This window comes from Cyprinodon variegatus, unplaced genomic scaffold (genome assembly GCF_000732505.1).
Source record: "Cyprinodon variegatus isolate N-32 unplaced genomic scaffold, C_variegatus-1.0 Scaffold35, whole genome shotgun sequence".
In the NCBI taxonomy this organism is placed as follows: Eukaryota; Metazoa; Chordata; class Actinopteri; order Cyprinodontiformes; family Cyprinodontidae; genus Cyprinodon; species Cyprinodon variegatus.
In genome coordinates this window covers 295,755-323,375 of record NW_015150488.1, presented here as the reverse complement: position 1 = coordinate 323,375, position 27,621 = coordinate 295,755, and the positions used below count along the sequence as shown (strand labels likewise).

At 38.3% G+C, this 27,621-nt stretch overlaps 4 protein-coding genes across 10 annotated transcripts in view; 3 read left to right on the top strand and 1 right to left on the bottom strand.

Annotated features, from left to right (window-relative positions):
- The window catches only part of LOC107104104 (genetic suppressor element 1-like), a 43,284-nt gene extending 33,553 nt beyond the window's left edge, over positions 1 to 9,731 (top strand). For all 4 annotated transcript variants that reach the window (XM_015404029.1, XM_015404023.1, XM_015404036.1 and 1 more), the window contains exons 7-16: positions 445 to 713; positions 1,038 to 1,350; positions 1,436 to 2,010; positions 2,101 to 2,213; positions 2,621 to 2,900; positions 5,370 to 5,483; positions 5,571 to 5,936; positions 7,188 to 7,463; positions 8,055 to 8,158; positions 8,322 to 9,731. In XM_015404029.1, the coding sequence (XP_015259515.1) occupies positions 445 to 713; positions 1,038 to 1,350; positions 1,436 to 2,010; positions 2,101 to 2,213; positions 2,621 to 2,900; positions 5,370 to 5,483; positions 5,571 to 5,936; positions 7,188 to 7,463; positions 8,055 to 8,158; positions 8,322 to 8,459 (2,548 nt within the window). In that variant the 3' untranslated portion in view covers positions 8,460 to 9,731. The remainder of the gene's footprint in view (positions 1 to 444; positions 714 to 1,037; positions 1,351 to 1,435; positions 2,011 to 2,100; positions 2,214 to 2,620; positions 2,901 to 5,369; positions 5,484 to 5,570; positions 5,937 to 7,187; positions 7,464 to 8,054; positions 8,159 to 8,321) is intronic.
- A 5,926-nt stretch (positions 9,732 to 15,657) lies between these two features.
- On the bottom strand, positions 15,658 to 16,750 carry dynlrb2 (dynein, light chain, roadblock-type 2). Its single transcript, XM_015403745.1, has 4 exons — positions 16,639 to 16,750; positions 16,409 to 16,484; positions 16,159 to 16,326; positions 15,658 to 16,063 (listed from the first exon to the last, which is right to left on the bottom strand). Exons 1-4 carry the CDS (start codon positions 16,639 to 16,641, stop codon positions 16,020 to 16,022), a joined length of 291 nt encoding a protein of 96 aa, XP_015259231.1. The 5' UTR covers positions 16,642 to 16,750; the 3' UTR covers positions 15,658 to 16,019.
- Positions 16,751 to 16,802: 52 nt separating this feature from the next.
- On the top strand, positions 16,803 to 23,440 carry psmd7 (proteasome 26S subunit, non-ATPase 7). Its single transcript, XM_015403338.1, has 8 exons — positions 16,803 to 16,946; positions 17,934 to 18,025; positions 18,948 to 19,040; positions 19,117 to 19,214; positions 19,325 to 19,405; positions 19,493 to 19,584; positions 19,709 to 19,907; positions 22,829 to 23,440. The coding sequence occupies exons 1-8, from the start codon at positions 16,873 to 16,875 to the stop codon at positions 23,090 to 23,092; spliced, it is 993 nt and encodes a 330-aa protein (XP_015258824.1). The 5' UTR covers positions 16,803 to 16,872; the 3' UTR covers positions 23,093 to 23,440.
- Positions 23,441 to 26,045: 2,605 nt separating this feature from the next.
- Positions 26,046 to 27,621, top strand: part of LOC107103617 (hypoxanthine-guanine phosphoribosyltransferase-like) — an 11,374-nt gene continuing 9,798 nt past the window's right edge. The window contains exons 1-2 of one of the 4 annotated variants that reach the window (XM_015403407.1): positions 26,046 to 26,448; positions 26,612 to 26,718. In XM_015403407.1, coding sequence (XP_015258893.1) covers positions 26,700 to 26,718 — 19 coding nt within the window. In that variant the 5' untranslated portion in view covers positions 26,046 to 26,448; positions 26,612 to 26,699. Of the gene's footprint in view, positions 26,531 to 26,611; positions 26,719 to 27,621 lie in introns of all 4 variants that reach the window. The other 3 variants (XM_015403399.1, XM_015403413.1, XM_015403391.1) reach the window with 3 other exon arrangements.

The window sequence follows — 27,621 nt, the reverse complement described above, 5'->3', positions numbered from 1 at the left end:
TTTCACTGTGAGCTTTGAGCTCATTTTCCAGTAATATATTGTTTCCCTGCAGCATCATCTACAGGGGGAATGTTTGTGTTTGGAATGGATGGTATTTGTAGACTGGCTCTGTAATGACTAGCATATTTTGAAGGTTTCTTAGCCTGCTATTGATAGTTGCTGAATACATTCTCTTGGTGTGTTTTTTTTTTTTTTTTTTGTCATATTCCTGTGGATACCTATTAAGCGTTCATCTGCTGCTGCTCAGTCATGCTGGGCATGGATTATTTTCCTTGTGGTAAATGGAAAGCGTGCACATCCGTGTGAGTTTCAGCGGATGCTTTGCCACAAATGTTTGTACGAGGTTCAGCAGTGTGGGGTTTATATCAGCTTCATGTTGGGTGTTGCATCTCTCACCTTCTCATCTTGTGTGTGTGTGTGTGTCATTGTCAACCTCCCTCACAGGCTACAGATGGAGAACGAGCTTCGCCAGCGTGAAAGAGAGCATGAGCGAGAACGAGAAAAAGAGAGGGAGCGAGAGGCCGGCCTGGAGAGAGAGAGGGAAGAGGAGCGAGAGAGGGAGCTGGACAGACAGAAGGAGAGGCAGAGGGACAGACAGCAGCAGATGGTCCGGGCAGCCGAGAGTCACTACCTGGCTGAACTGCAGGCTCGGAGGGCAGCACCGCCGGAGGACAGAGCCAGACCTGGAGAGAAGCTGACTCCTAACAGACTGGGTACATAACACACCAGCACACACCAAATAACTTGGTGTTACATAAATAATTGTTTGGGATCTTACAGAATATAGTGGGTGGTATGAAAACAAAATATAATAGTTTTGGTCATGCAGACTAGGAAGAGATAAGAACAGGGACATTAAAGCCTACTCTTCATTCTGTGCATTCCCATAGTGGGAATTTTTTTGTTTTGTTGTTTTTTTCCATCATGGGTGGAAACCTTAAAACAAATGTTCTTTATTTTGAGAAACAATTGATGAATTACTTTTACTTTATAAGTTTTACTGCCCTCATTTTACCAACAGACCCGTTCTTTTCCAGATAAAACCAAAGACCTGGACCAGCTCAGTTTCCCAGCACCAAAGCCTGTGCCCCTGCAGCCTGGGCTTTCCTCATCCAGGGCGTCTGTCCCTCTCCCTGTGCCCAGCCTGCTGCCCGCTCACTTAGGGAAGCAGCGTGCTGCTACTTCTGGGGGGATCCATGAAGCTCTGGCAGCCGCCATGATGACTCAGAGGGCAAGTGAAGAAGTGTGGTTGGCACGACAACGAGCACAGGGGCAGGAGAGAGAGGGTCCCCTGGAGGTGGGCCTCAGGTCACCTGGGAAAGGTGTAGAGAAAGCAAGAGAGAGCCACAGGTGAAAATCTCTCAGAAAAAAGTCTCAGATTGGATTATTATCATGGCTGTTAGCTAAATGTCTTTTTCCTCTTGACATTGAACAGAATAAATTCAGTCTATCACAACCCAAGCAGTAAGGATACGCCCCTTGGAGCTCCACCTCCACTCATCTCCCCTAAAGGGCCCCATCATCCCTCTGCTCCTCCAACAACACTGTGGAACCCAGCTTCCCTCCTAGACACGCCCGCTGATTCCCGTAGAAAATTCAATCCCTCTTCAACTCCAAGTCGACCCCCGCCAGGCCTGACTCGGACCGACAGGCCTATGATGAGCTGGGCAGACGATGGAAGCAAGAGAACTTCCAAAAGCCCGGAGAGGTGTCCCCCACTGAGAGGGGCGGGTTTACAGGAAGCATGGAGCAGGACGGAGCCGGACCGAGCCCTGCACTCCCTCTACCCCCGGCATCAGGCCAATAATCACCACAAACTGCCGGTGCCTCCATCTGCGCCAACTGACCATGGGTTTCAGTACCAGACAGGCCCTCCGTCCCTGATCAAGGAGCAGCACACACAAATGTCGGACTCAATGTTGGTTTACGACGAGGTTCTCCAGCAGCACAGACGGTTACTCAGTAAGCTGGACCTGGAGGAGAAGAGAAGGAATGAGGCCAGAGAAGGAGGTGAGAGATGAATGATGACTGCAGGAAGTCTAGATTGTCTCTATAAAATGTCTTAAACCTGACGTTTCTCTCCTGTTCTGCTTTTACCAGGCTATTACTATGACCAGGATGAGTCGTATGATGAGAGCGATGAAGAGGAGGTAAAAGCTCATCTGAGGAGGGTGACAGAACAGCCCCCACTCAAATTGGACACATCCTCAGAGGTGTGTAAAGATCATAGATCTGTGTTTACTTTTAAACCCCTTCATCTTCTTCACATTTGATCACATTACAACTATATATTTTTTCACTGGTTATCGTTTTTTTTGTGATGGATAAGTGTAAAGAAAAAGGTACAGGGCTTCAAACCTTTTCACAAATCAAAATGTAAACAAAGAATGCTTTTATACCATTTGCTGCAATTATAGCAAAATATCTCAAGTGGTTGGAAACAAGTCTTTTCAACTCTTAGCAGAGATTCTTATTCATGTTTATGAAAACCATGTATCATTTTCCTTCCACTTTTTAGGAGAGATAGAATAAGAGAAAAAATGAAAAGAGCTGAAGGTGCATGAATTGCTTATCAAGGAAATGTACAAATATTCACCTATTGATTTTTCTCTCTCCAAAGAAAGTGGATTTCTTGCGTCTGTGCGGTCTCACCACACTGACCCATCGGGACGAAATTCTGGCTGAGAAGAGGAGGAAAAGGAGAAGGATGATGAGAGAGCGCAGCCTCTCCCCACCAGCAGTTCAGAGTAAAAGAAAGATCTGTTCCCTTTCAACACCCACAGCTTCCCTAAGCACCCAGTACTCTGCCGAGCAGATGGACAGCACCCCCGAGCTGGAGGAGAAAAAAGACTTCCTCCTTATGTTCAACCTCAGCCATGTCAGCCCTCAGCAGAGGAGAGGTAATAGTCTGTTTAGTAGCATCACACATCCTATGTGATACTGAGCCTTCCTCCTGAACATATACTGGTTCTCATTTTTTGTGTTTGCACTGAAGATGTTTGGTCAGTAGAAAATAGAGTTGGGAGCAATCAGAGCAGGATGTTGTTACAGGATTTTCTACTACTGTCAACAGAAGTCGACTTTAACCCTCATCTTGAAAATATACAGGGTAATAAAATGGTTATACTGGGAGCAGAGGGAGAACATGAATACAGTGCCCTCGGCTTCATTCTGTTGTCAATATTTTCCTTACTTGGCTTAAACCTATTTGAAGCAATATGTTCCTAATTGCTGAAAGAAAGTTTTATTCACAAAATATCATAAACAAAGATGTTTTTTTTTTCCCAACATTTCTCCCAATTTATTTGTATGAAGACCAGATAACTAGTCTTGTATATTAGATGTTCTGGGAGTATAATGATTAAAGCTGATAGTCTGACATTTGTGTTTACAGTTAATATTCCTCAAATGGGTTTTATACAACTCCATCAGTTGGCCACCATGCCATAGTCAAGCTGCAGTCTTAATCTAATTTTACCTTTTAGGAATCAGTGATTAAATTAAAACAGAGATTTCCAAAGTTACATAGAACTGGAGATTCAAGAACCAGAATCAGTCAGGTTTTCAGTTTGATAAGCCATGACCAATGACTCGCTGTTGAGAAACTTAGAAGCGAGGGTCCCCTTTAAGTCCCCAATTGTTCACATACAATACTTAAGGCCTAAAAGGTGACAGTGACAACAACTCTAGGATTAGGATATTGTTACTGAGTGAAGACTCACCGATGCCCTCAATGAGGTCCGAGGATGCCTGGAAATGCAGGAAGCTATATAACAGAAAGGTTTATTTTTTATATTGTAAGTTTAGGCTGTGAGAGGATGATAGAGAGCGTGACTTTGAGGTGATACCAGTAACGTTAGAGTACAGACTGTGGCTTCAGCATTGGTAGGTGTGCGTACTGGGCTACTCGCTGAGGTATGATGCCTAAGAGCAGATACATTTGATCCGTATGCCAACTAAATAATGTTTATTGTGCTCTTACAAACCACATCATACAACCTGTTTCTCTAATATTAATATCCATCCATTTTCTGACATGCTTCATCCCAAGTGGGGTGGCGAGGGTTGCTGGTGCCTGTCTCCAGCTGTCTGATGATTCATATCTGATGAATAATATTTGACTCCCCTTGTGTCTCTTTGCATTTTAGTTCTTTGGGGGTAATAATCAGACTTGGTTAAAACTGCTATCACCATGCCAGAGCTTTACAAGAATCCAAAATGGAAGTCGGCCACAAAATTCTGATTCGTGCTTCTCTAAACTTAAGATGTTAAAATCTGCAACTAAGATATGCTGGTGAAGATTCTCAGTCATCCTGGTCAAGCAATCCAGTGGATTGTTTTTTTTTTACTTTTACGGAATGCAACTAAGATAGTATTAAGGGGAAGGGGAAAAAAAGTTTGGGACATAATATCGTCATGCAGTCGCACTTATTAAGTTGTATGTCACGTTGTTTACTTAAAGTAAACAGAAGACCCATGGATGGATGACTCAAGTTCAAAAACTTTTCAGCTGGATACAAAAGGGAAAAAAAAGCTGTCTTTCTGTTGAATAGGATAGTCAAAAAAATATTATTTAAAAAATTTTTCAGGGAAAACTGCAGCAAATATTTCCAATTTTGACACTTTGAATCATTAAGACACAATGTCTGAAGAAACCGTCTTCCTCCTCCTCCACCATTTTTTCGCTTCATAACTCCTTTCAGTCTGAGCTTTTTTTTCACTGCCTGCTGAGATACTTACAGTATCGATCTCCCAGACAAATAACCTCATATTTCTCATACGTCTATTTTAGGAATCAAACTTAAAACATTTTAGGTATCTTCGATAGTGTTCTTTTTCCTAGAGCCTCACATTTTAGTTTTCTTCTATTTTCAAGCACTCTGTCATAATTTAGAGCATTATTTTTACCAGCACAAATTAACAAACAAACCCACAAACCCAAGGCATAATGGTTGAATGCTGCTCATCCATAAAAGGTATGCAAATAATGGTGAATAAAAAGAGGTTTGTGAAAATACTCTATATATCTGCCTCCATGTATGTAGGTTTGAGCTTCTTGTTTTCACTCATATTTTTTTGTTATTAACACACTGATAAGGTTATTGTTAATAAGACATGTTTTGTGGGTAAATACATATATGAAGTGAACAGCTGACCTAGAAACTATAATTTGAAGACAGCTGGTAAAAGATGAGAAATGATCAGCCTTGGCTAAATTTGACTTTTAATGGCCGCTCTGCAGCATTGATTCAGATAATCTATTCAGTGACATTTTTCCATCACTTTGGGCCAGTCTGTCTTTTTAAGTCCCTCATTTTTCTTGAGCGAATGAATGATGGGTGTTCTCATTCTGTCTTTTTTCTCTGTAGATAAGGAGAGGACAGAGGAGCTGCTAAGGGCTATTCAGAGGAAGACTGTGACATTAGACACACTCAAATATAATCCTCTGCCTCTGTGTAGAAGTCCTGCAGCTCTCCTAAATGGTGAGCCACAGAAGAATATCCCATAAAACATGATTCTAAGGCTGGAAAACAGTCTCTTGAACAAAAGCTGTTTTGTTGTTGTTTCAGGGGACTCCTCCACAGCTCCCCCTCCGCCTCAGTCAAATGGACACCAGTACCCAGAGTCCCCCAGTCCCTCCCCTCCCTACACACACAAACACAGGCAGAGCGACACTCTCAAGCCTCCCATGGACTCCCAGGTTCCCTACGCCCCCCCACCATTAGCCCCCCATCATGAAAAATTTGAAACAACAGAGACTCCGTCGAACAGGAAGCTCCACGTCCTTCAGAACGGCGCCTCCCTTCAGAGAAAGGAGCCCAGCCCCGTGCTGAATGGACGGGGCAGGCCCTGGGAGAGGTTCACACCTGAGGCCTTTGCTCAGCGCTTCCACCAGGCAGTGCTGCAGTCAACAAACAGTACACTGCAGAGCAAAGGTGAGACATCTGCCATCTAGTGGCCGCTATATGAACAACTTTGTAAGAACATGATAGTGCGTTAAGCCCTTAATGTCTGCCCTGATATCTATTCCCAGGTTGGTTCTCCAACAGAAAAAAACGGAATGGCTGCTTTAAAGCCTTATAATTGATGCTGATGATTTTGAGCAGCTGTTTTTTTTTTTCATTGATATTTTTACAATAGATATTTTGTTATTGGCTTCAGTGTCTTTTATTCTTGAAGGCCTCTTTGCAATCACCCTAATCTTTAGCTCCTGTAAAGGATTTTCTTATTAAATCAGATTCAAGTCTTTGGCAAGACCTTTGTAAAAGTGTGATTTTAAGCTTATCTGAACTGTGGACAATTAATATGATTTAGTTTTTTGTCTTTTGCTTTATCTGTTTCCCGGGGGGCAGCCTCTTGATGTGGAGGAGAAGCCCCTCACCCTATCTCATCATTATAGCAGCAGCCGCACCGATCTCTCTCCCGTTCTATTCTCCTTTTACTTTTGAAAATGATCCTATCTTACTTGTACTCTTGCATTTTAGACAGGAACTTTCCTCCATCTTGAAGGGAAAAAGCTCCTTTTTTCATTCGAGCACCTTTTAGGAGCTGATTCTGATTAATTTCAATGAATTATAAATTGGCAATATTAAGGCAAATCTAAGAACAACTAAAAGTGGAAAAATGTTCAATGATTATTTATGTTGTATACATTATTATTATTGTATAGCTTAATTTATTTGGTTCCCTTTATTTAAGATATTTGAGAAAATGAGAACTTAAATCACCACTAAAGAGCTGATAATATAGTACCATGCATAAAAAAGAAACACCAGTTTGAACTAGAACGACAAGTGGAAGGTAAGGCGTGTTTAAGAAGTGGAAACAGTTTTGAATTGAAATCAGATAGATTTAAGAATTGTTTTAATTATTAGCATTTAAATGCATTGTAGAGCGATAGAGCAAATAGCTCAGGTGTCACAGAGGTGCTCAAAATTTTGTGCACCTAGAAAAACCGGTGGATTCTTTTTAAAATTTTCTATTGTTGGTTAATAGATAAATAAAAGTTTTGTTTGTGCCACACTAACCACACTCACACTGAGCATCCAATATGGACGCTGGAGATCTAGAGTCTTTCGAATCGCTATGAATGGAATTTTTTATGTTTTTGATGTAGGATATACATTTCTCTCCCATATACATTATAATTCTGACATTGAAGACTAACTCACACCGTTTGCTTTCAGGAGTCTCAAACTGTGCCACAGAGGTTGGTGGAAAATCTGAACACTCGCTGCCTCAAAATAACCCTCATCTAAAAAATTCCCACGTCAAGCACTCCTCTCAGTATGCACACCTCAACGGCCACCATTTCCAAGCACCTGCAGCGAGCCAAGATGCTCCAGCTCTACGGGAGACCCTGTCTGATGAGGAAGAGACGGATGATGAGGAAGAGGAAGAGGCGCCAAAGAAGTGGCAGGGCATTGAAGCTATTTTTGAGGCCTACCAGGAGTACGTGGACGGTGAGTGGAGTGATGAAAACAGTTCTTTTTAATCTATTCAAATGTAAGCCAAAATAAAAATAAATCATGTTGTCATTTAGTTTCTGGGTATGATTTTTTTTCTCCATACTTTATATTTTATTCACTTCATCTGCAGGTGAAATAGACACTATAGGCAGTAGTGGATCTGAGTCAGTTCATCGCTTTGTACTCATGTACTTTATTTATATGTTTATTTTTCTTTATCTTTAACTTTTTTTTTTTTTTTTTTTACAATTTAAACTCTCTTGAAAGGTTAAATGTCACTTTAACCACCTCATATTTCCACTGATTGTTGTTCTGATCCCCCACAGGTTCCAGTTTGAACCAATTATGACCAATTAACGTCTTTTATTACACGTTACCTACAGTAACTCCCTAATAGTAAATATGAAATATTTTAGTACCATAACCAGATTCTCTTGACAGTAGATTATGAAAGGAAACATGCTTCAAATCTTTGAATGTCCATGTTCCATGGAAGGCAGCTTTATTTGGCCCCTGATGCCCTACCAAAGATGACTTGAAGTGTCCCCTGGTTTCTACAGCTATAGTTCTGTTTTCTCTTTACAGAGTGGAGCATAGAGCGGCAGGTTCTCCACAGCCAGTGTAAAAGACTTGAAGGCCAGAACTACAATCTGACCAGAACTGCTGAGCAGCTTTCTCTCACTATGGGGGTGAGAACTGGCAGCTGATTGCATGCATGCCTTGATGTCTTTTTATTTATTTATTATTTTTATTCAAATATTAAGAGTCTGTCTGTGTTAAGGATGTGGATCAGTTCAGATGTTTGCTTCACTGTAATGATAGTTTCTGTAATGAGTGGCCTTTGTTTAATAGGAGCTGGTGAGTCAGAGGCAGAAGGTGAGGGAAGAGCGGGACAGGCTGCAGGCCCAGCTCGAGCACTTCAGGAGGTGTTTGACTCTGCCGAATGTTCACTGGGGCAGGAGCCACGTCAACGGACAGGCGCCGAGGTGACTTTTAAAAGAGGCTCCATCCCAGTGAAGGAACCATAGGAGGATGCTGAACTGGACCCGGGCTGCTTGCCTCACGTGGAGGAGCTAGACGTCTTCTTATCTCTTCTCTGGCATGTCAGTTATGTAACATGGCCCATCCTGAGTTTCTCTTTATTTCAAAATTCATGGCATCCAGAGATTTTGATCGTGGATTGTGAAAAAAAAACGCTTGGTCCAAAGTATCACGTTCTATTAGAAAGCACAAACCAGGAGCCTCTTTGGACAGCAGCAAGGAGGGTCGTGTTCTTCAGTGAGGTTTAGGTCAAGGAATCAGCGCTCACCTCAGGCCTTAAAATTGACAGGATGCACTTGAAATGGATTTAGGTAAATACTTGACTGTCTTCTGTGTTGTAAAATGTAATGACTTCTGAATTCAGAGCAGTTTGCATGCTCACAAAATGACCAACAGGATAAATGAAGCTTCTAAAGTATATTTAATAGCAAAAGGGTTTTAGTTGATTTTTTTTTATTATTATTTGTAACAGTTGTTGTGATAGATGAAAAGTTTTGTAAATTTTACCGCTTTAACTTGTGAGAAAGCCATACGTTTTGGTGGAACTACTGCTGGTCAGAATAAAAATGTTGAGCAAATTAACAATAGGACAATTATATTTTCACAATGAAATAAAATTACTTGATGTCAAAAAAGGTTTGGGATATAAGAGAAAGCACTGCTGTCAGAACATTACAAATGTCACTGAGACGGCTCTTTGGTGCAAGGATCCGTTTCCGTGGTAACTATCACATGTCCATTAAAGTAATTTAATCTGATGGGCCTCTGTCATTTATGTGGCATTAAAGTACTTTTGGGAAGGTCAAAGTTGAATTATGTTAAGAAAGTATTTTCAACAGTGTCCCCTGAGAATTGATGGCCTATATATGTTACGAAGCTTAAAATTATAATTTTTTTTTTAGGACAAACTTGCCTCTTCTTTTTGTAGGATTTATTTTTGCTTAAGCCACATAAATTAAAATTACAAGTAAAAAAATTTATTTTCATTTTTTTTCCTTGTGAAAAAGAAAATCTGAGCACAAGACGCAGTAGTATTTCCTCCCAGTCCACCTAAGAGCTCTGCTCTGTCACCTCCTCAAACCTACTGAGAAATCTTGAATAGTTGCTTCAAATGTTTGTTTTTATGTGATGTATTATTTTGGCTGTATAATTGCAATTAACTATTTATTACCACATATTGGTGTACATTTCCGACGCAGATTTACATTAAAATATTTGTAAAATGTATTGACTGATTATTTAGTCTTGCTGAGGTTTCAAGATGTTTCAAGTTTATTATGATTGCTGCAAAATATATATATATATATATATATATATATATATATTTATATATATATATATAATGATTGCTGCAGACAGAAGGTAAATCTGACACAGTATCAAGGAGAAATACTGAAAAATTAAAACCAATTTAGAGTAGGGACATTTAAATATAGAAAAAAAAAACTCTATATTCATGGGCCTGTTTTTGTAATTAATAATCGTAACAGAAAACAAAAGAAGCAGTTTAAAGCAATTTTATACATCTATCTTACTTTGACATGATGCAGTTTGATTTTCTGTTGGAAATTCTATCTTTTAAAATGAAAGATTTGCATAAAATGAATAATGGAACTGTAGCAAAGTGTTTGGCTGCTCTAATAAAGATATTTAGAGTCAAAGGTAAATCTAAGGTCTAATATTTTCAGCATGTAGTGCTACAGCATCTGAAAGGATTACAGACCCCTCATTGGACCCTTTCATTTTGCAAACCTTGTAAACTAGTCAGCAGAGGATGCGGTCAGCCTGGGCCGTCACTTTATCCTGCATCACTTCTTCCACCCAGGGACATATGGGATCCCATTTGTGGACTTAAACCCAGCCTTCCTCGTCATAAACCCAGAGATCTTCCCTCACGAGTACACTTCACTTTTGGCACTAACCTCCACATCTCAAGGAATAAGTGTTCTATCTAAGGAAAACCACTTGATTGCATGAACTCACTGACTGATAGCAATCCCTCACACTAAGCATGTTTGCAGCGACAGTGGAGAGGAAAACCTCCCTTTTAACAGGAAAAAACCTCCAGCTCAGTGTGAGAGCCATCTGCCGAGGCTGACTTGGGTTCAAGGAGAGAAATACAAAAGGCAACTGTAAAAGGCGGCCCTGTCCAGGAAACACACAGCCAGGCAGATTAACTCTGAGCAAGCTCCCATGTCAGAGGAATAAGAGAGCACATCTAGACAGTCACAGTCAGGGAAACAGAACTACACTGAAAAGCAGGCCGATCTCAAACACCTGTAAACAAAGGTGTTGATGGCAGCAGCACAGCTGATATTTCTCTCCAAGATGGTGTCACAGCCAAACAGGAATAGATAAGGTGAAGCTACTATGAGAAAAAGCAGAGAAAGCAGAACGTTAGAGATTGAACAAACAGATCCTGCAGAGTGAGAGAATAAAGATAGAATGAAGCAGAATGATGAAAAAGGGGTCCCTATGTCCTCCAGAAGTCTAAGCCTATAGCAGCATAAATATAGAGATAACTCAGGATAACCTGAGCCACTCTAACTATAAGTTGTATCAAAAAAGAAAGTTTTAAGCCTTAAAAGTAGACAGGGTGTCTGCCTCATGGACTAAAACTGGTAGTTGGTTTCACAGGAGAGGAGGCTGATAACTAAAAGATCTGCCTCCCATTCTTCTTTCAGAAATTCTAGGAACCACTAGTAAACCTGCAGATTGAGAGCGAAGTGTTCTGTTAGGAACATAAGGAACAATCAGATCTCTGATATCAGATTAAGCTTGGCAATTTAAGGCTTTATATGTGAGAAGGAGGATTTTAAATTCTATTCTTGATTTAACTGGAAACCAATGAAGAGAAGCCAGGAGAGGAGAGATATGATCTCTCTTTTCTCTGCAGCATTTTGGATCAGTTGAAGGCTTTTAACTACAATTTGTGGACTTCCTGATATTAAAGAATTACAATAGTCCAGCCTTGAACTAATGCATGGACTAGTTTTCAGCATCACCCCTGGACAGGTTATTTCTAATTTTTGCAATATTTCGCAGATGAAAGAAGGAAATTCTGGAAACCTCTTTGATATGGGATTTAAATGTCCTGATCAAAAATAACATAAATAATGGGTTATCTTCATCTGGATTTATAGACAGATATAGCTGGGTATCATCAGCATAACAGTGGAAATCTATCCTATGCTGTCTAATAATTCCACCGATTGGAAGCATATAAAGTAAAGAGAATTGGTCCTAGCACTGATCCCTGTGGTACTCCACAGGTAACCCTTGAGCATGAGGAAGATTTTTCATTAATGTGAACAAAATGAAATCATTCCGATAGATAGGATTTAAACCAGTCTATTGCTGTTCCATTCATTCCTACAAAATATTCAAGTCTTTCTAAAAGAATATTATGATCAACTGTATCAAATGCAAGTTCATTATGGTGTAAGTGGTCGTACACTTGTTTGGCAACTACTTTCTCAAGAATTTAAGATAGGAAAGGAAGATTAGATGTAGTTCTATGATTGACCAAGTCATCTGGGTAGAGAGACACTTTCTTAAGTAAAGGTCTAACTATAGCAACCTTAAAAGCCTTGGGTACATATCCCTGTAACAGGAATAGATTAATCGCATCTAAAATGGAGGACAAGATCCAAGGAAATACTTCCTTAAATAACCTGGTTGGAACTGGATCTAACATATAAGTTGATATTACACATCATTGTCATGAGCTGTTTAGACTTTTAGCTTCAGCTCAGCACTAAACACCACTAATGGCAAGAAAAGAGCTGATACAAAAGCAGTTTAGTCAGCTACTCAGCTGAAAACAGATGTGCTTTTTACACCTGCCTCTTTATTTATTAAAGAACAGAAAATAAACAGTTAACCGCATTGTCCTCATTTTATCCTCTCGTTATTGTATCCGTATAGATGTTTTTCATACTATTGCAACTGTTTCAACAGCTAATTATTATGTGAGTAATGAAAACCAAAGTCAAATCGCCTGTGCTCAAAAACATGCCCAATAAAGCTGATTTGGATTTTAATTTCATTCATAAATAGCTGTATTTAAATGTTGTAAAACCTTTTGCCAATGGTTTAAAACTCAGTGGCTAAAGGAGACAGATCATCAAATGAAAAAAACTGAGAGAAAAGAAATGAGATACCCGTTTGTAGCCTGCATAGCCTTCAGAAACCCCATTTGATCCACAGCCATCTTGACTCATTTTGTGCCGCATCATTCAGTGATGTCTCTGATGGCTTTTCTGATCTGTAGTCTGTTCACTCCCAACAAAACACTATTTACAGCTGTCTGATTCCTAACTTGTTCTGTTCTGTAGCATCTAGTTAAAGATTCATATCCAAAATAACTGATAGGTATTTTCTAAAATTCTTTTTCACCCTCTTGTAGTCCTTTTAGAAAATCACAAATCACAAAAATACTTTTAAATAATTCTAAGCCCTGCTGTCAACCTCTGCAGATTATGCGCTGCAGGTTTTGTCAAGACTCAATGTATCCAAAAATACTCAGATAAGATGCTCAGAACACTGCTGTGTTCAAGGAGCTCGATCGTGCAGGAATGTTGGAACAATCAATCAAGCTTTAATTTCAATTCAATTTCATTTCAGTTTATTTCTATAGAGCCAATTCACAACACGTGCCATCTTAAGGCACTTTACAATTCGCCAGATTATACAGTCAAAGTGATTCAAAGTTTTCTATCTAAGGAAAACCAGTTGATTGCATCGACTCATTGATTCGAAGGCAAACTCCTCACACTAAACATGCTTGTAGCAACAGTGGAGTTGTCATTTTAAGCTATTTTCTTTTTAGGAAGCAATTATTTCATCCTTATAACCTTAAAAACATCAACATTAGCTAATGTGAGGAAGGCCATTTGTTGGCTTAGAAATTAAACAATGTTTTCTGCTGTCTAATGAGGTCATTGCATTTCCTGCTGTTGAGATGATATTTATTGTTATGTAATGTGAAATGTAAATCCCTTTATTGTCCCACAATGGGGGAATTTCGTTCTCTGTATTCAACCCATCCTCTTGGGGAGCAGTGCAGGGAGCAATCAGGAACCCAGAGTGCAGGCTGTGGGGATCGAACAGGTATTTGCAGCCTTATCAGATCACAAGCGCACTTCTCTAACCACCATGCCAACAGTCACCCAACTAACCACTAATGGAGAGGGATTCTTCAATTGTCCTATTTAAAACTGCTGTTCTCTGACTCAGTGTGGTCAAAACAAATACTATTTTTGAGCTTTTAAGTTTATCATGACAAGTTTGATGAGAATAAACTGTTTTTGCTTTAACACATTGTTACACTTACAAAGATTATAAATTTATTAGCTAATTATTGACATAGTTTTTTGAGCTATTGTAACTTAGCTGAGTAGGTCACTTAGTAATTACAAGGATTTAATATCGAGTCATAGGGTGACTGGTGGTTCACCTTTAGGTTTCTTTGTTTAATGACTAACAAAATTATTAACACCCCTTTGAAAATGATGTCAGGTTAAAACCAGTGAGTTCGATTCTTTGTTGCTAATGTCATTTATTATAATATGGAGCTTTGTTTCCTAACCAAGAGCCCTATGTACTAAAGAGTGCGGCGCTTTGAAACAAAAATGCTTATACAGGGAAAACCTCTAAAGTTTGTGGCGTGCAAAAATAATTCAGATGTACAGAACCGTGCGTACAAACACTTCCATTCCTCCCAATCTGAAATGAATTGATGGCAGCTGCAGAGTAATTTTTGCCTGTCCTATCTTCAACTTTTAATACATATATCTGTTTAAAACTCAGGATGTTCCTTTTTCCCCAGAAAATACATAGGAAATCCAGAGGTGTGTTTTTTAAGGTGCACAGCTATTCAGTCAAGATTTGCTTTTTTAAAAGGCAAACTGATTTACAGATGGTGCTTTTATAGCAATATAAGTACAGGTAACTTAATTCACAGTACTGCGGTAGCGAAGGGTGCAGTAGGGAGAAGCTGAACCAGCACTGAGGACACAAGGTTTATAGGCAGATTATTCCAGCAGTGCCAAGGCTGCCATCTTTTTACAATTACGCACTCATTTAAATGTGAATATCCACAGCTTTTCCACCTTATGATTCATCACACCTTACTTGTTTGGAATAAATGTGCTGATCCGCACCGTTTCTTGTTTCTTTTTTTCAGCTAGATATAAGTGTCCCTTTGAGAATGCATGTATGCTCCTTATAACACAGACAATGATGCACATATAGTTAACTAAGCCATGGGAACATTTACATCTGACTGTAATTTTTCTGTTATATTTTCAGGTGTCCTACATAACTGTTTGAGGCTAAGTCATTGAGCTTTTAATAAAAGCAAAAATAAGCAAACAAAAGTAAAGATTAAGTTTGCTGTACTACAAAACACAAAGGAGTCATATGTCAGTTTATTTAGAAGAGTTTAAGGGCTTTATAGTTTGCATAAGAATAATTTATACAAGAGGGTGCTCTTTCTTTTAAATATTTGGTTTGATCCCTTAATGTAATGTGGAAAACTGCAAACATGACTTCCTTTGGCTTTCCTCTTGTCAGGCTGCCATAAAGCTATATTTTAAGTATGCAATGCACATGATTAAAAGTCCTCCTTATCTACAATTTTTTCCATCTAGAACGAATCTCTGGAATTATCCTAGAGTTTTGCATGAGACTGCAGTTGTGCCTTACCCTAAATTACTGAACAAAGAAAATATATAATGGTTTAATCAATCGATATAATCAGATTTAGGGTACTGATTTATAATCTAAACTTACTTTAACTCACTCACTATTACGGGCTGTCTGCTGGATGTATGTAAGGCCTCCAAATTTGCAGACTCATAATGCCAGAAGGCTACATTCCACCATTACAATTATTATAATAATAGACCCTATATAATAATAGACCCTATAAGCCTATAGGTCTATTTATAATAATAGATCTTCCCAAATGTTAGAGACCAGCAGCTGATTTCTAGTTTTTTGGGCATTTCAAAATCGCTTTTATTTAGGCTTTATGCCTCAGACTGGTAAGGTAAACGCTCTTTGACATAAGTTATTTGCATTAGGTTTTACTTATGAATATCTGATCCACACAAAATAAACACCTTTACCCACTTTACATTTTTAATTTGTAAAACCAATTTATTTCTGCGTATTATTTCACTTCAGCGTCACAACCATTTGATGGTCCATCACGCAAAATAGATTGGTTTTTGGGTAAAACATATTAAATGAGGAAGCTTTGAAAGTTGCGTCTTTCTGATACTGTAAAAGCTGACAATTAGAAAATGTCAGTCTGAGAGAAAAAAAACTAATATTTTATCACACATCCATTTTTATGAACAGGAATAAATGAAAGAAATGTAAAACACAAGGCAAAACACACAGCATACCATTCTAAAACATACACAACAACAACAACGTTTTGTAACATAGAACATCCCCTTGAGTAGAAACAACTGTATGACAAGGTTTAAATGTCTGCAGCTATTCAGGTAGGTTTTTGAAGACGATCAACAGGCAGTTGTTCTCTGCAGAGACAAAGAAAAATTAGATAGCAATGTAGCAAGAACAGATCAACTGTCAATTAATAAAAATAAAAAGCTAATTTCAGATAAAATCTCACCAGCACCAATGATGATCTCTCTTTTGTTAAAGCGAATACACAAAAGCTGGAGGTCATTTTGAGGGTCAAGGTCTCTTACTGCACTTCTTGCCAATGCAGTGATTTCGGAAACTTCTCTTCCATACCGAGAACTTGTTCCACTATCAAAACTTGATCTGATAGGAACACCTTGAAGAACATTTAAATTCACTCAGATTATTAAATAGAAAAGGTGAATTGCGTAATAACGTTTTTTCTTGAGTTTATTTACCTTCTGAATTGAGAACTATTGTTCCTGCCACACTTGCATTGCTTTCAATCCTCTTCAGTGTCTCCTCAACACCATCCTTTAGGAAAGAAACGCAAAGAACAAAACTTGAATGTGCACTGTTATATTAATTTAATAACGTATATAACATGAATTAAATCTTTTTTTTAGGAATAATTGTGTTTGTTATGAATTACTACACGGGAATACAGTTAATCGTGCTTCTTTCTTACCATTTTCTCTGAAGATAATAAACGTCTCTTTTCGTTGTTCCAGTAAAATTTAATAAAGAAAAACAAACTCTAGAGTTTCTCTGTTGCCTATGGAAACGGGAGACACTTCTTCTTCGTTTGTTTAATGGCGGTTGGTAGACAATGAAACGGAAGACGCGTCACACTCAGCCGGAAGTGGAGCATAGTAAGCGTTCTGCTTGTTTAGCTAGTGTGCTGTTAGCCTTCGTTGCCGAAATGCCAGACTTAGCGGTGGAGAATGTGGTGGTTCACCCGCTTGTGTTACTCAGCGTGGTAGATCACTTTAACAGGTTAGTGAAATCCATATTTATGTTCGTCTTAATGTTAATAATTGATAGTAAATAGTTGGTTAACGGAACCCTGTAGCCATGCTAATGTAAAGTTAGCCGTGCTGAGTCAGAGCCCCGTTGCAAATGAATGGAGAGACATGACAAGGCTACATAGCTTAGCTAGTTCAAAGTGTTGGAGAAAGAATGCTACGTAAAATTGACCTGCAGTCTAATTATGTTTGATTTAGGACTCTTATTGTAATCGAAATGTATCCATACAACAGTGGCAATCGGTTTCGTTTAATCATGTTAACTTCAAAACTGGTTTTAATTTAACTCACGGTCGCGTTTCTTTAGGTCTGATTAGGTTTACATCGAAAACATTCACATACATCAATTAATTCAAAGAATAATGAGACCTAATACCTAAAATATAGACTTAAAAGACATCATACTTCATAAGCACCGTCCTGTTTTCGTATGCAAATACCTACACACTCTACATACATTTAAACACTATATTTGTCCAAGAATCGAAAAGATTCAATGTTTTACACTTAACTGTGTTTTTTTGACATACTATTTTACTGCTAACTACTACTTACAGTTTTGTTTTTCAGTAGTATTCAAATTTATTGAAAAGACCAGAATATAAAAGTACATCAATACCAATATATAATACAAAAATACTTCTTAGCACATTAGTAGTCCTACAGGTGAATTTATTATTCCCATTTGAGGTAACCCCTTTAGCCATATATATATATTCTTATGTTATGTATTGATTTCTGTTCCCCACACAAGTTTTAAACTATACTCCTTCCTAAATTACATTACTTCTCTCTCCACAAGTCTGTTTTGTAGATTAATAGTCTTTAGTGTCAGGAATTGCAAATTATTTTTCACAGTTTCGTATTTGACTAAATTACTCCTCAAATACCATTTCAAAAGTTTATGTTTAATGATGTTTGGATACATTTAATTAAACGGGTTGATTTGTATCTACAGGATAGGAAAAGTTGGAAATCAGAAGCGAGTGGTAGGTGTCCTCCTGGGATCATGGCACAAAAAAGTTCTTGATGTCTCCAATAGTTTTGCTGGTAAGTATTAAATCGAAAGGATAGAAATGAGAGAAAACAAAAGGGAAACTGATACAGATAGTTAAAGAGCTGTTCCAATTTAGTGAACAAGATCAGGTTCTATAAGATCCAAGAGTCAAAGGAGCATAATTGGTTTTCTTGTTAGTTTATTCATTTTAAGGTTCCAGTTTTCTCCCCAAGTGTGACCCCAGCTCTCATCAAATCTGAAATGTTTATATCTACGGTTAGATTTTTAAAACAACACTAAGTAACTTTTCAACCTTTGTAAAATATTTTTCATAACGTTTGTGAGTATACGTTGACTTACAACTATTGTGTATGAGCACTGAAATAGGAAGATAGTATTGTGTAGCATTAGCTTACCTTCGTTTGTGAGCTAACTTATCGTTCAGTTTGTTACCACATGGCCTCTGACAACAGCCATGAAGAAAGCAGCAGTCTAAACTGCAGCTGAGTTGGTGTTTCTACAAATCACATAACTTTAGACTGTAGGGCAATGAAAGCTCCTACTCCGATTGAAATGCTACTCCATTGTAATGCAAAATGGCTGAGCTGTCAAGACCCGAATAGATTTAAGTATGTATGGATAATAGGTATATGTTTTTACAGTTTTTGTAAACAAAATGATCCAAATTGTTTTAAGCTCATGTCTGTTTAGCTATATAAAATTAAAAGTGTAGATCTTTGTAAAAGTATTTAGATCACAACAACTAAAATAATTGATTAAAATGCATTAGTATGTGCAACCAGCTATCTGCTATGTGAACTCTTGTGATTTGCCTGAGAGAAAATTAAACCTTGGCACAGGACTTCTATGATCTATTTTTTTTTAATACGAACATAACCTATATTTTCAGTTTTGGTTTGCTTTCTTATAAAACACAATGCCAAGTTGTTTTTTTTGGTTTTGTTTTTCTTGTAGTGCCATTTGATGAAGATGACAAGGATGACTCTGTGTGGTTCCTGGATCATGATTACCTGGAGAACATGTATGGCATGTTTAAAAAAGTCAACGGTGAGGCAGCAAATGTCAGATTATTTAGATATTCTTTGGATTTTTTTGTTTTTTAACTGGCTTCTTTATTTTTTAGCCCGAGAAAGGATAGTTGGGTGGTATCACACAGGACCCAAGCTCCATAAAAATGACATTGCCATTAATGAGCTCATCAAGCGGTACTGCACCAACTCGGTATGCATTTCATTAACTGTCCTGTGTTTTGGATTTTTTTTTTTTTTTTCGTGTGATGGATTTTGCTTAGTTCATTTTAATTATGAGCATTATTCTCATTTTCTTGTCAGGTTTTAGTCATCATAGATGTGAAGCCTAAAGATCTTGGACTGCCCACAGAAGCATACATTTCAGTGGAGGAAATACATGATGTAAGTCATTCTTTAAGTTTGTTTTAGAAGCTATTTTTGTTTATCATTAGATGTAAAGAACATTTTTATTCAACATGCTTTTTCTAGGATGGCACCCCCACCTCTAAGACATTTGAGCATGTCACCAGTGAAATTGGAGCTGAAGAAGCAGAAGAAGTGGGAGTGGAGCATTTATTGAGGTAAAACCTGAATAAGCAATTATCTGCATGCTTAATTCCCCTGTGCAATTAGTGTTGGTAATCACTTTTTATTTTGAATACGCTTTAAATCACAATATTCTCCTCTGCTTTATTCTGACCATAGGGACATCAAAGACACCACAGTGGGCACTCTGTCTCAACGCATTACAAACCAGGTTCACGGTTTGAAGGGGCTCAACTCAAAGTTGCTGGACATCCGCTCTTACCTTGAACGAGTGGCTGCTGGCAAACTTCCAATCAACCATCAGATCATCTACCAGCTGCAGGACGTCTTCAATCTGCTGCCAGATGTAAACCTACTGGTAAGATCTTAGAGCTTACAAACATGTATTTACTGTAACAGTACAAAACATTTGGATGTTTGATGGAGGTGAAGCTATTTCTGTTCAGCTTAAATTATACACACAGATTTAATGTTTTTATATAATATATAAAAACATTAAATTAAACCTATATAATCTTTATTGTGGTCAGTTTTAAGAGTCAGAGGAAAATTACTCATACTGATGCCCTTACAGGTTTGAACAAAAGTTCTACTATTGATTCTCATCAACTTGAATGTTTTATTAATTTGACATTTTTATAATCAGCTATTTACCAGGTTGGAATGAAGATGCACAGTTAATATGCAATGGTTGTTTTGAAATGACAAAACTACACAAATTTGAATTTGTAGATTTCCTTTAATAATCTTATTAACATCATACAGTGATTCATAAATGTATATAAACCTCCACCAGTATTTGTCGAAATGCCATTTTATAAGCTATGGAGAAGTCCTAAATTTGTAAGAGAAATCAACAAAGCTCTGGCATAATACCTGCTGGATCTTTCACCTCTCCCCAGCTGTTCCCCTGATGCCAGAGAAGCCTTTTAGTATGATGCAACCAGCAGTGCTGCCCTCTTTGACAGCTGGCACTGTCCTTGGTTTTAAAAGCAGCACACTGACTCCTGTAAACCGATTTCTGGCTATCATGACTAAATAGACATGTCTTGATTCATGTGGGCTGCTACAACTTGAGTGGAGCATAAATAATGCCTAAAAATACAGGATGTTAATGAACTCTTTTTCTGTCTACCTCACTGTTGTGTCAGAGCATTAGCTGGAGGCAGGCTTTTAACTAGCAATACATGCAGCTGTATATTGTTCAACCTTTACTAAAAAAATGAAAAATTGTAATCCCTGTTTTTTTAACTAGAAACTTTGCTCAAATCTTTAAAGTTTCACAAACAGCAGCTGCTGTAGTTGGAAAAATTGAACTATTGGTGCTCAGTGCACCACATCAACCAATCGGAGAAGCTGATCTGGGAGTTGCCAGAGAGAAGTCCACTGAACTCCACTGAAACAGTTTAACGCCTAAATTAACTTAAAATGTCGAAACCTGGCAGTTCACTTTTATTGTTCTGGTGCCTGCATTTTGAGCCACATTGTGAAAAACGGCAACATCTACTTCCAGCAGCCACGAAGAGTAGGTAAAGCTGTCTGAGGCAGCTGCTGGGGATTCCCAGTGACAGCGCACCGCATAGCGAAATAATATTTTATGGCAGGATTGTAATGAAGTGACTTGTGATGAACTGACTGCACAGGTGTACTTTCTCGCATAAAGTCTATTAAAACAAATTTTTACCAGCTTATAAAAGCAAATATAGCAAAGCCATTGCCATTGAACACAGGAGCAGCAGAGGCATCAGATGCATCTGGACACACTTTACTAGATGCGCTTGAGTCACTTCTGACCTTAATTTGTACAGGCATCAAAAAAATGAAGCAGCAGGCGCTCTTTTACTGCTCAAAGCCCTTTAGGTGTGAACGTAGCATTACACTTTCTGATTCTTTGAATTAACCTATGAAACATTTTTGTACCTAAAAAATTATATTGCATCTTCTTTATCAAATTTCCACCTCTAGTCAAGCATACATACTTCCCATAATCAGGACAGAAGCAGTTTTATAACAAAGACAAAAAGTTAGCTGCATTCCACCTCAAAGTGCAGGAAATAGCATTTCAGAGAGTCTTAATTTCAAAATTTTCTGGGGATGATACCCCCCAGATCCACCTACGCCGTGCAAAGCCTAAAAATGTGATACGCCAAGGTTTACAACCTAAGAAATATTATTAGCTAAAAGCCTGACTGGAGGCCAGACAAACCGATAACTGGAGGTGGCCAATACAGACCAGCGCAGGGTCTGCTACAAAATCAGCCTAAGTTAACATATTGTTTTGTAGTTGGATGCCAGAACCGACAGAGTACAGACAATTAGAAGTTTTATCCCATACCTGCTACCACTTTCAGAAAAAAAGCAGATATCTAGACAGCTCTGTTTAAAAGCAATATGAGAAAAGTTAATAGAAATGATCATCAATCAAATTTTCTACTGCTGAAACTTTATTTAAAACAAAAAGAAAGCTAACAAAACTAGATCCCTTTATTAAAGTGCTCTTAGGGAATCTTTTTGCCTCCAGCTATGCTCCGCCCACAGAAATATGTCACATTGTTTAACAATTGTAAAGGGGTCGTTAAGAATCTCCCCTGTGGACAGTAACATTTGGGTTTTATAATTTTAAAATTTATTATTGGTCTCTGTGGTATCTGGGTTGTGCCTCAAAATTTTCGCCAATGTCAGGTCCACTAATGGTTGCAATAATTCAAACCTCACCAAGCCTCGAGTATTTTCGATTTTGCTCTTAAAAAGATAAACAATCTGCTGCTACAAAAGAAATTGGAAATTTAGAGAGCCTTATGTATCCATTAAGATTATGAAAAATATAGAGTTAAATGATCATTTAAAAAAGAAAAATGTATTTCCAAAGTTTAGTTTTACAGTTATCTGAGAAAACCTACAGCTTATCTAAAAAAAATAAAAAGTGCCATATTTAATTGTCTGTTTTAGGATGAGACAAAGCACTGAAATGATTTTTTACTTTGCCAGATAAAATTTGCCACCAAAAATTCAAATATAGTAGTAGCCTTTAAGGTGCAGAATAAACTTTGACCTTTAGATTTTATTTTGATTTATCAAGCATACAGATAACATAACCAAACAAGGCAAAACATAAATACCTTGAAATTTAAGTCTAGACAAATGTGGGAATTGAAAGGGGAAGAAACTTAGAAACCCATCCTAGTGTCTGATCTTATGTTTAAAATATACATGTTCTGTGAAATGTGTTTTAATTAATGGAATATGTTGTAATAAAGTAATGTTTCTGTCATGTTTTAGGAATTCACTAAAGCCTTTTACCTGAAGACCAATGACCAGATGCTGGTAGTCTACCTGGCCTCACTCATTCGCTCCGTGGTGGCACTTCACAACCTGATCAACAACAAGATTTCCAACAGAGACGCAGAAAAGAAGGAAGGGCAGGAAAAGGAAGAAGGGAAGAAAGAGAAGAAAGATGACAAAGAGAAAAAAGAGGAAAAAGATAAAGACAAGGAGAAAGACAAAGCAGATGGTGCCAAAAAAGATGAGAAGAAGAAAAAATGAGCGCTCGTCCCCTGTGGTCTTCTCTCAGATCACACCATCGTCAGCAGGATGGCGTTCTACTTTTTCCCCTCTGTATGTGGGTCTGAGACTAAAAGTAGGACTCTAAATGGGGAATTGTGTCATTTGAGATTTGGCCTCCTGATAACAACTTGACACTCAAAGACTGCTATTATCGTGTAAGGATTACGTTTGCTCTCCAGTGTTCTGAGCTGTGAGAACATGTGTATGCTGTTTTCATAGTTACCAAGCTCCTGGTGTTTTCCAACCTGAGTTTGGCTGTTTGTAAAATGGAGTAATGATGATATTGTTTCTGTATCACTCATTAAAACGGGAACCCAGTAAAAGGTTTTTTGTAGTTTTGTTTGCCTTTTTCAATTAAAGATTATATCATTGAATATGTTATTTGTATTTTAAAATGGACTTTGTGATAAATATATATATATAGAGAGACCCTGCTATTTTGCAAATTATCCCACTTAGAAATCATTGTATATGCATGTCCACTGTGAAAGACAAAAACTTAAAAAAAAATTCCTCAAATCTTAATGTATATTTAACTATTTTTAACTGCAAATAACTATTTGAACACCAATCAGCTACAATTCTGACCCTCAAAGACCTGTTAGTCTGCCTTCAAAATGTGCACCTCCACTCCCTTTATTATCCTAAAGTAGATGCACCTGTTTGAGGTCGCTAGCTGAACCAAGTGCACCTGTCCATCCCATACAATCGGTAATAATCCAACCACTAAAAAGGCAAAGACCAAAGAGCTGTTCAAAGACACTAAATAAAAATTGTACACCTCCACAAGGCTGGAAAGGGCTACTGGGAAATTGCCAAGCAACTTGGTGAAAAAGGTCCACTGTTGGAGCAATCATTAGCAAATGCAAGAAGCTAAATATGACTCAATCTATGCAATACCTCATGTTGTGGGGTCTCAATGTTTTGAGGAAGAAGAATGATGAATACCATCCCAAGAACACCAGTCCTACTGTGAAGCATGGGGGTGGTAGCATCATGCTTTGGGGGGTGTTTTTCAACACATGGACAGGACGACTGCACTGTATTAAGGAGAGGATGACTGGGCCGTGTATTTCGAGATTTTGGGGAACAACCTCCTTCTCTCACGTAAAGAATTGAAGATGGCTCAAGGCTTCCAACATGACAATGCTCAAGCACACAGCCAGGATAACCGGGAGGTGGCTCTGTAAAAAGCATATCTAGATTCTGGCATGGCCTACCCAGTCTCCAGACCTAAACCCAATAGAGAATCTTTGTAGGGAGCTCAAACTCTCCCAGCGACAGCCAAGAAACCTGACTGATCTAAAGAAAATCTGAGTGGAGGAGTGGGCCAAAATCCCTCCTGTAGTGAGTGCAAACCTGGTGAAAAACTACAAGGACAGTTTGACCTCTGTAAACAAAGGCTACAGTACCAAACTGTACCCTCCATAATTTCCAAGTGGGAGAACTTGCAAAATAGCAGGGTGTTTGAATACTGGTTAAATAAGAAGTGCTAAATATTCAGGATTGCCTAATGAAACAAAAGATGCAACTAAACAATTTATAGGTTTAACCATCAACAATCCCGCATGAATGGCACCCGTAATTCTGTAGACCAGGGGTCGCCAACGCGGCCCCCGCGGGCACCAAGGGGCCCTCAAGGACCATGAGGTGCCCTCAACGCCTTCTGAAAACAGCAACTCAGCAGTGGGCTAAGTTTGAAATTTTATTTTATTCTGTGACTCTTCTTCATTTCATCATAGTAATCATATAGGGCATTTTAGCATTTATAGAGATTTTAAAATTATGTTTAAAGGAAAATTAGAAATTAAAAGTTAACAATAAAAATGTGTTTATTATGGATGAAGTTTAGGTGAACGCTGACCCCTCTTGTTCATAGGTCAGTATTGGTAGCCCTTCCTATGATTCAATAGCCATGAAGTAGCCCTCAGCCTTGAAATGGTTGGTGACCCCTGCTGTAGACACTTTAGCCAATTAAAAACCAGGAAATATCTTACAAGTATATACGAAGTACTACCTATGAAATAACACTCTCCTTTTTATCAATAGGGGCAGAAATTCTCTGTAAGGTAAACTAAAGAAGCAAAAGAAAACTTCCAATATCCTAGGTTTGTTGACGCCCCTATCTGATACCTCTGAGCAGGTGCCCATTTACCTATTATTTTAGGCTCTTTATTTTAGAATTTAATATTTTTCAGGCTTTTGGGAGAAAAAAAAAACAGACGTAAAAAAAGTACTTTCAAATCAGTCTTGGAAACATAAAATTATTACAAAGATTAATTTTTACGTTTTTTAGGCAGCTTCAGGGGCACTGTATGGGGGGGAGTTAGGAAGATGCCAAGGGCCCTTGCTGAGGGGTTCAGATACATATTTTTCAAATCTAAAAAGAAAATCCTACAGTAAAATGAATTATCTTTGTGTTCTCCCTGATCTTTCAGGATTAAACAGTGAAATGAAGCATGAATATATTGACCATTATGGTCATTATATGTATACATGAATAAAAAATTCTTAGGAACAGCATAAAAATAATCTGTCCTTTGTTTAAATTTATAGCAAAACAAAATAGATTATATTTTCAAAATCCAAAACCTATTTTCTTTCTAAATAACCTGTTAGTTTGGGAGCAAGATTTTTTTTTTTTTTTATGTGAAGTTTTAAGTGAAAGTATATATAACTTTTTCATCTACGGATAATTTGAATATGTTAAAATCGTACAGTAAATAATCATGCTCTTCGATCCATCTTTATAACAGTTTTAAAGCTTAACTCTTTTTTTTTTTTCTTTTTTTCATTGAGGTGGGGGGGCAATATCAATGTCTTTCATGGGGCCCCAAATTCCTGGCGGCGCCCCTGGGCAGCTTTGAACACATTTCTAAATCGCAGAGGTGGATTTTTTTTATGCAAGTTAGCTATGAGACATTTCCGGGATTTACTTTCGGTTGAACAGCCTGAGAACATAAAGCCACTTCATTTTCTCGGTTTTATTTTTACTGCGTCATCCCTTCCTCTCCGCTTCATAACGCGCAGCTCCTCCGCTACAGCCCCCCTAAATTGCCCGCAGGCCCACGAGCGCCAACGTAGCGCATTTAATCCGTGGTCGTGTCGCAGAAATCAGATTATTGGGCAGGTAAACTGGATTCTGACGTAGAGGGCTTAAGCCCAGACTGGGAGGCAGAGGAGCGACGCGACCAGAAGCGGAGGTGAAGGAAGGATGCAGCTCAGGGAGGCTCCTCCTTTCCTCCTCTTTTAAGGAGCGCCGCATGACTCCCAGGATAAATCTCTGCCTCTGAGCGGAACGGAGGAGCGCCCTGAACATGGCTTCATACCTGGAGGTGAGGCTGCAGCTCTGAGCGGAGCTCTGGGAACTTGTTCTGGGTGTGGTTTATGAGCTGCTACCGAATGAAGGCCCTACAGGTGCCTGCGTTAATCTGCTCTGCTGCGGATTCGCACATTTATTACATTTTCTCTGACTAATCGAGCTTCTTATCGTCTCAGATCCCGGATGATGAGGAAGGACATGATCTAGACCTCTTCTGTGTGCCCAGACATTACGAGAGCGACCTGGACAAGGTGATCATCCCCCATGGACTCATCATGGACAGGTGAAGCAATCAACAGCTCAATGGGAAACACCTTTAGTTTGTCGTGCTGTCAGTTTATACTGTAGACATCTGGATTTATCACAGCCAGAAGAGTCTGATTGTTAATTATCTCTTCTACTGGTTGTCCTGATGTTGCCAATGCTTGTTTGCATGCAGAAAAGGAAAAAAAAAAGTAATTTTATCCCAGTTAAAATTCTGAGTGTGCAACTCACAAATTAATCACAAACAGAGTAGAATAGAATAGAATAGAAAATCAATTTATTGTCCCACAATGGGGAAATTCTGGTGCTTAGAGAAGCAAAAAGATGATAGAAAAAATGATCACATAAAAGCGGACCTTAGAAAAATGTATAAGAAATGTATAAGAATAACATAGTAGGTTCCGCAGCATGTTCTGCAGAACTACCAGACTACTGAACAGTTTCTTCTGCCTTGCCATCAGACTGCTTAACGCTACATAACACTCCTCCCCCCATGGGCATGGACAATACACCCACCTTAGTTTAGTTTTGTCTTCAATTTAATGTTTCATTTTCAATAACTCTTCTGTGCAATATTCAATAACTCAGTGCAATATTTATTTATTGATGTTACTTCTTCAATAACTCAGTGCAATATATATGTATATATATACTCTTTCCCTGTGTATAGCTAGCTCTTACTCATAGAAAACATATTTATTGTGCAGGAATAAGGTCTTAGCTCTGTTACACTGGTAGCAGAGTAATCGACATTTCGTTCTCAAGATTCACCTTGTGTTTTTTGTGCAATGACAATAAAGGAAGTCTAAGTGTTAAAAAAGAAACAAATTAAATGCTCTATTTTAAAGTGTTTTAACAATATAAATACTGTGCACCTGGAGAATAAATATGGACATTTTTATTCTCCAGGTGCACAGTATTT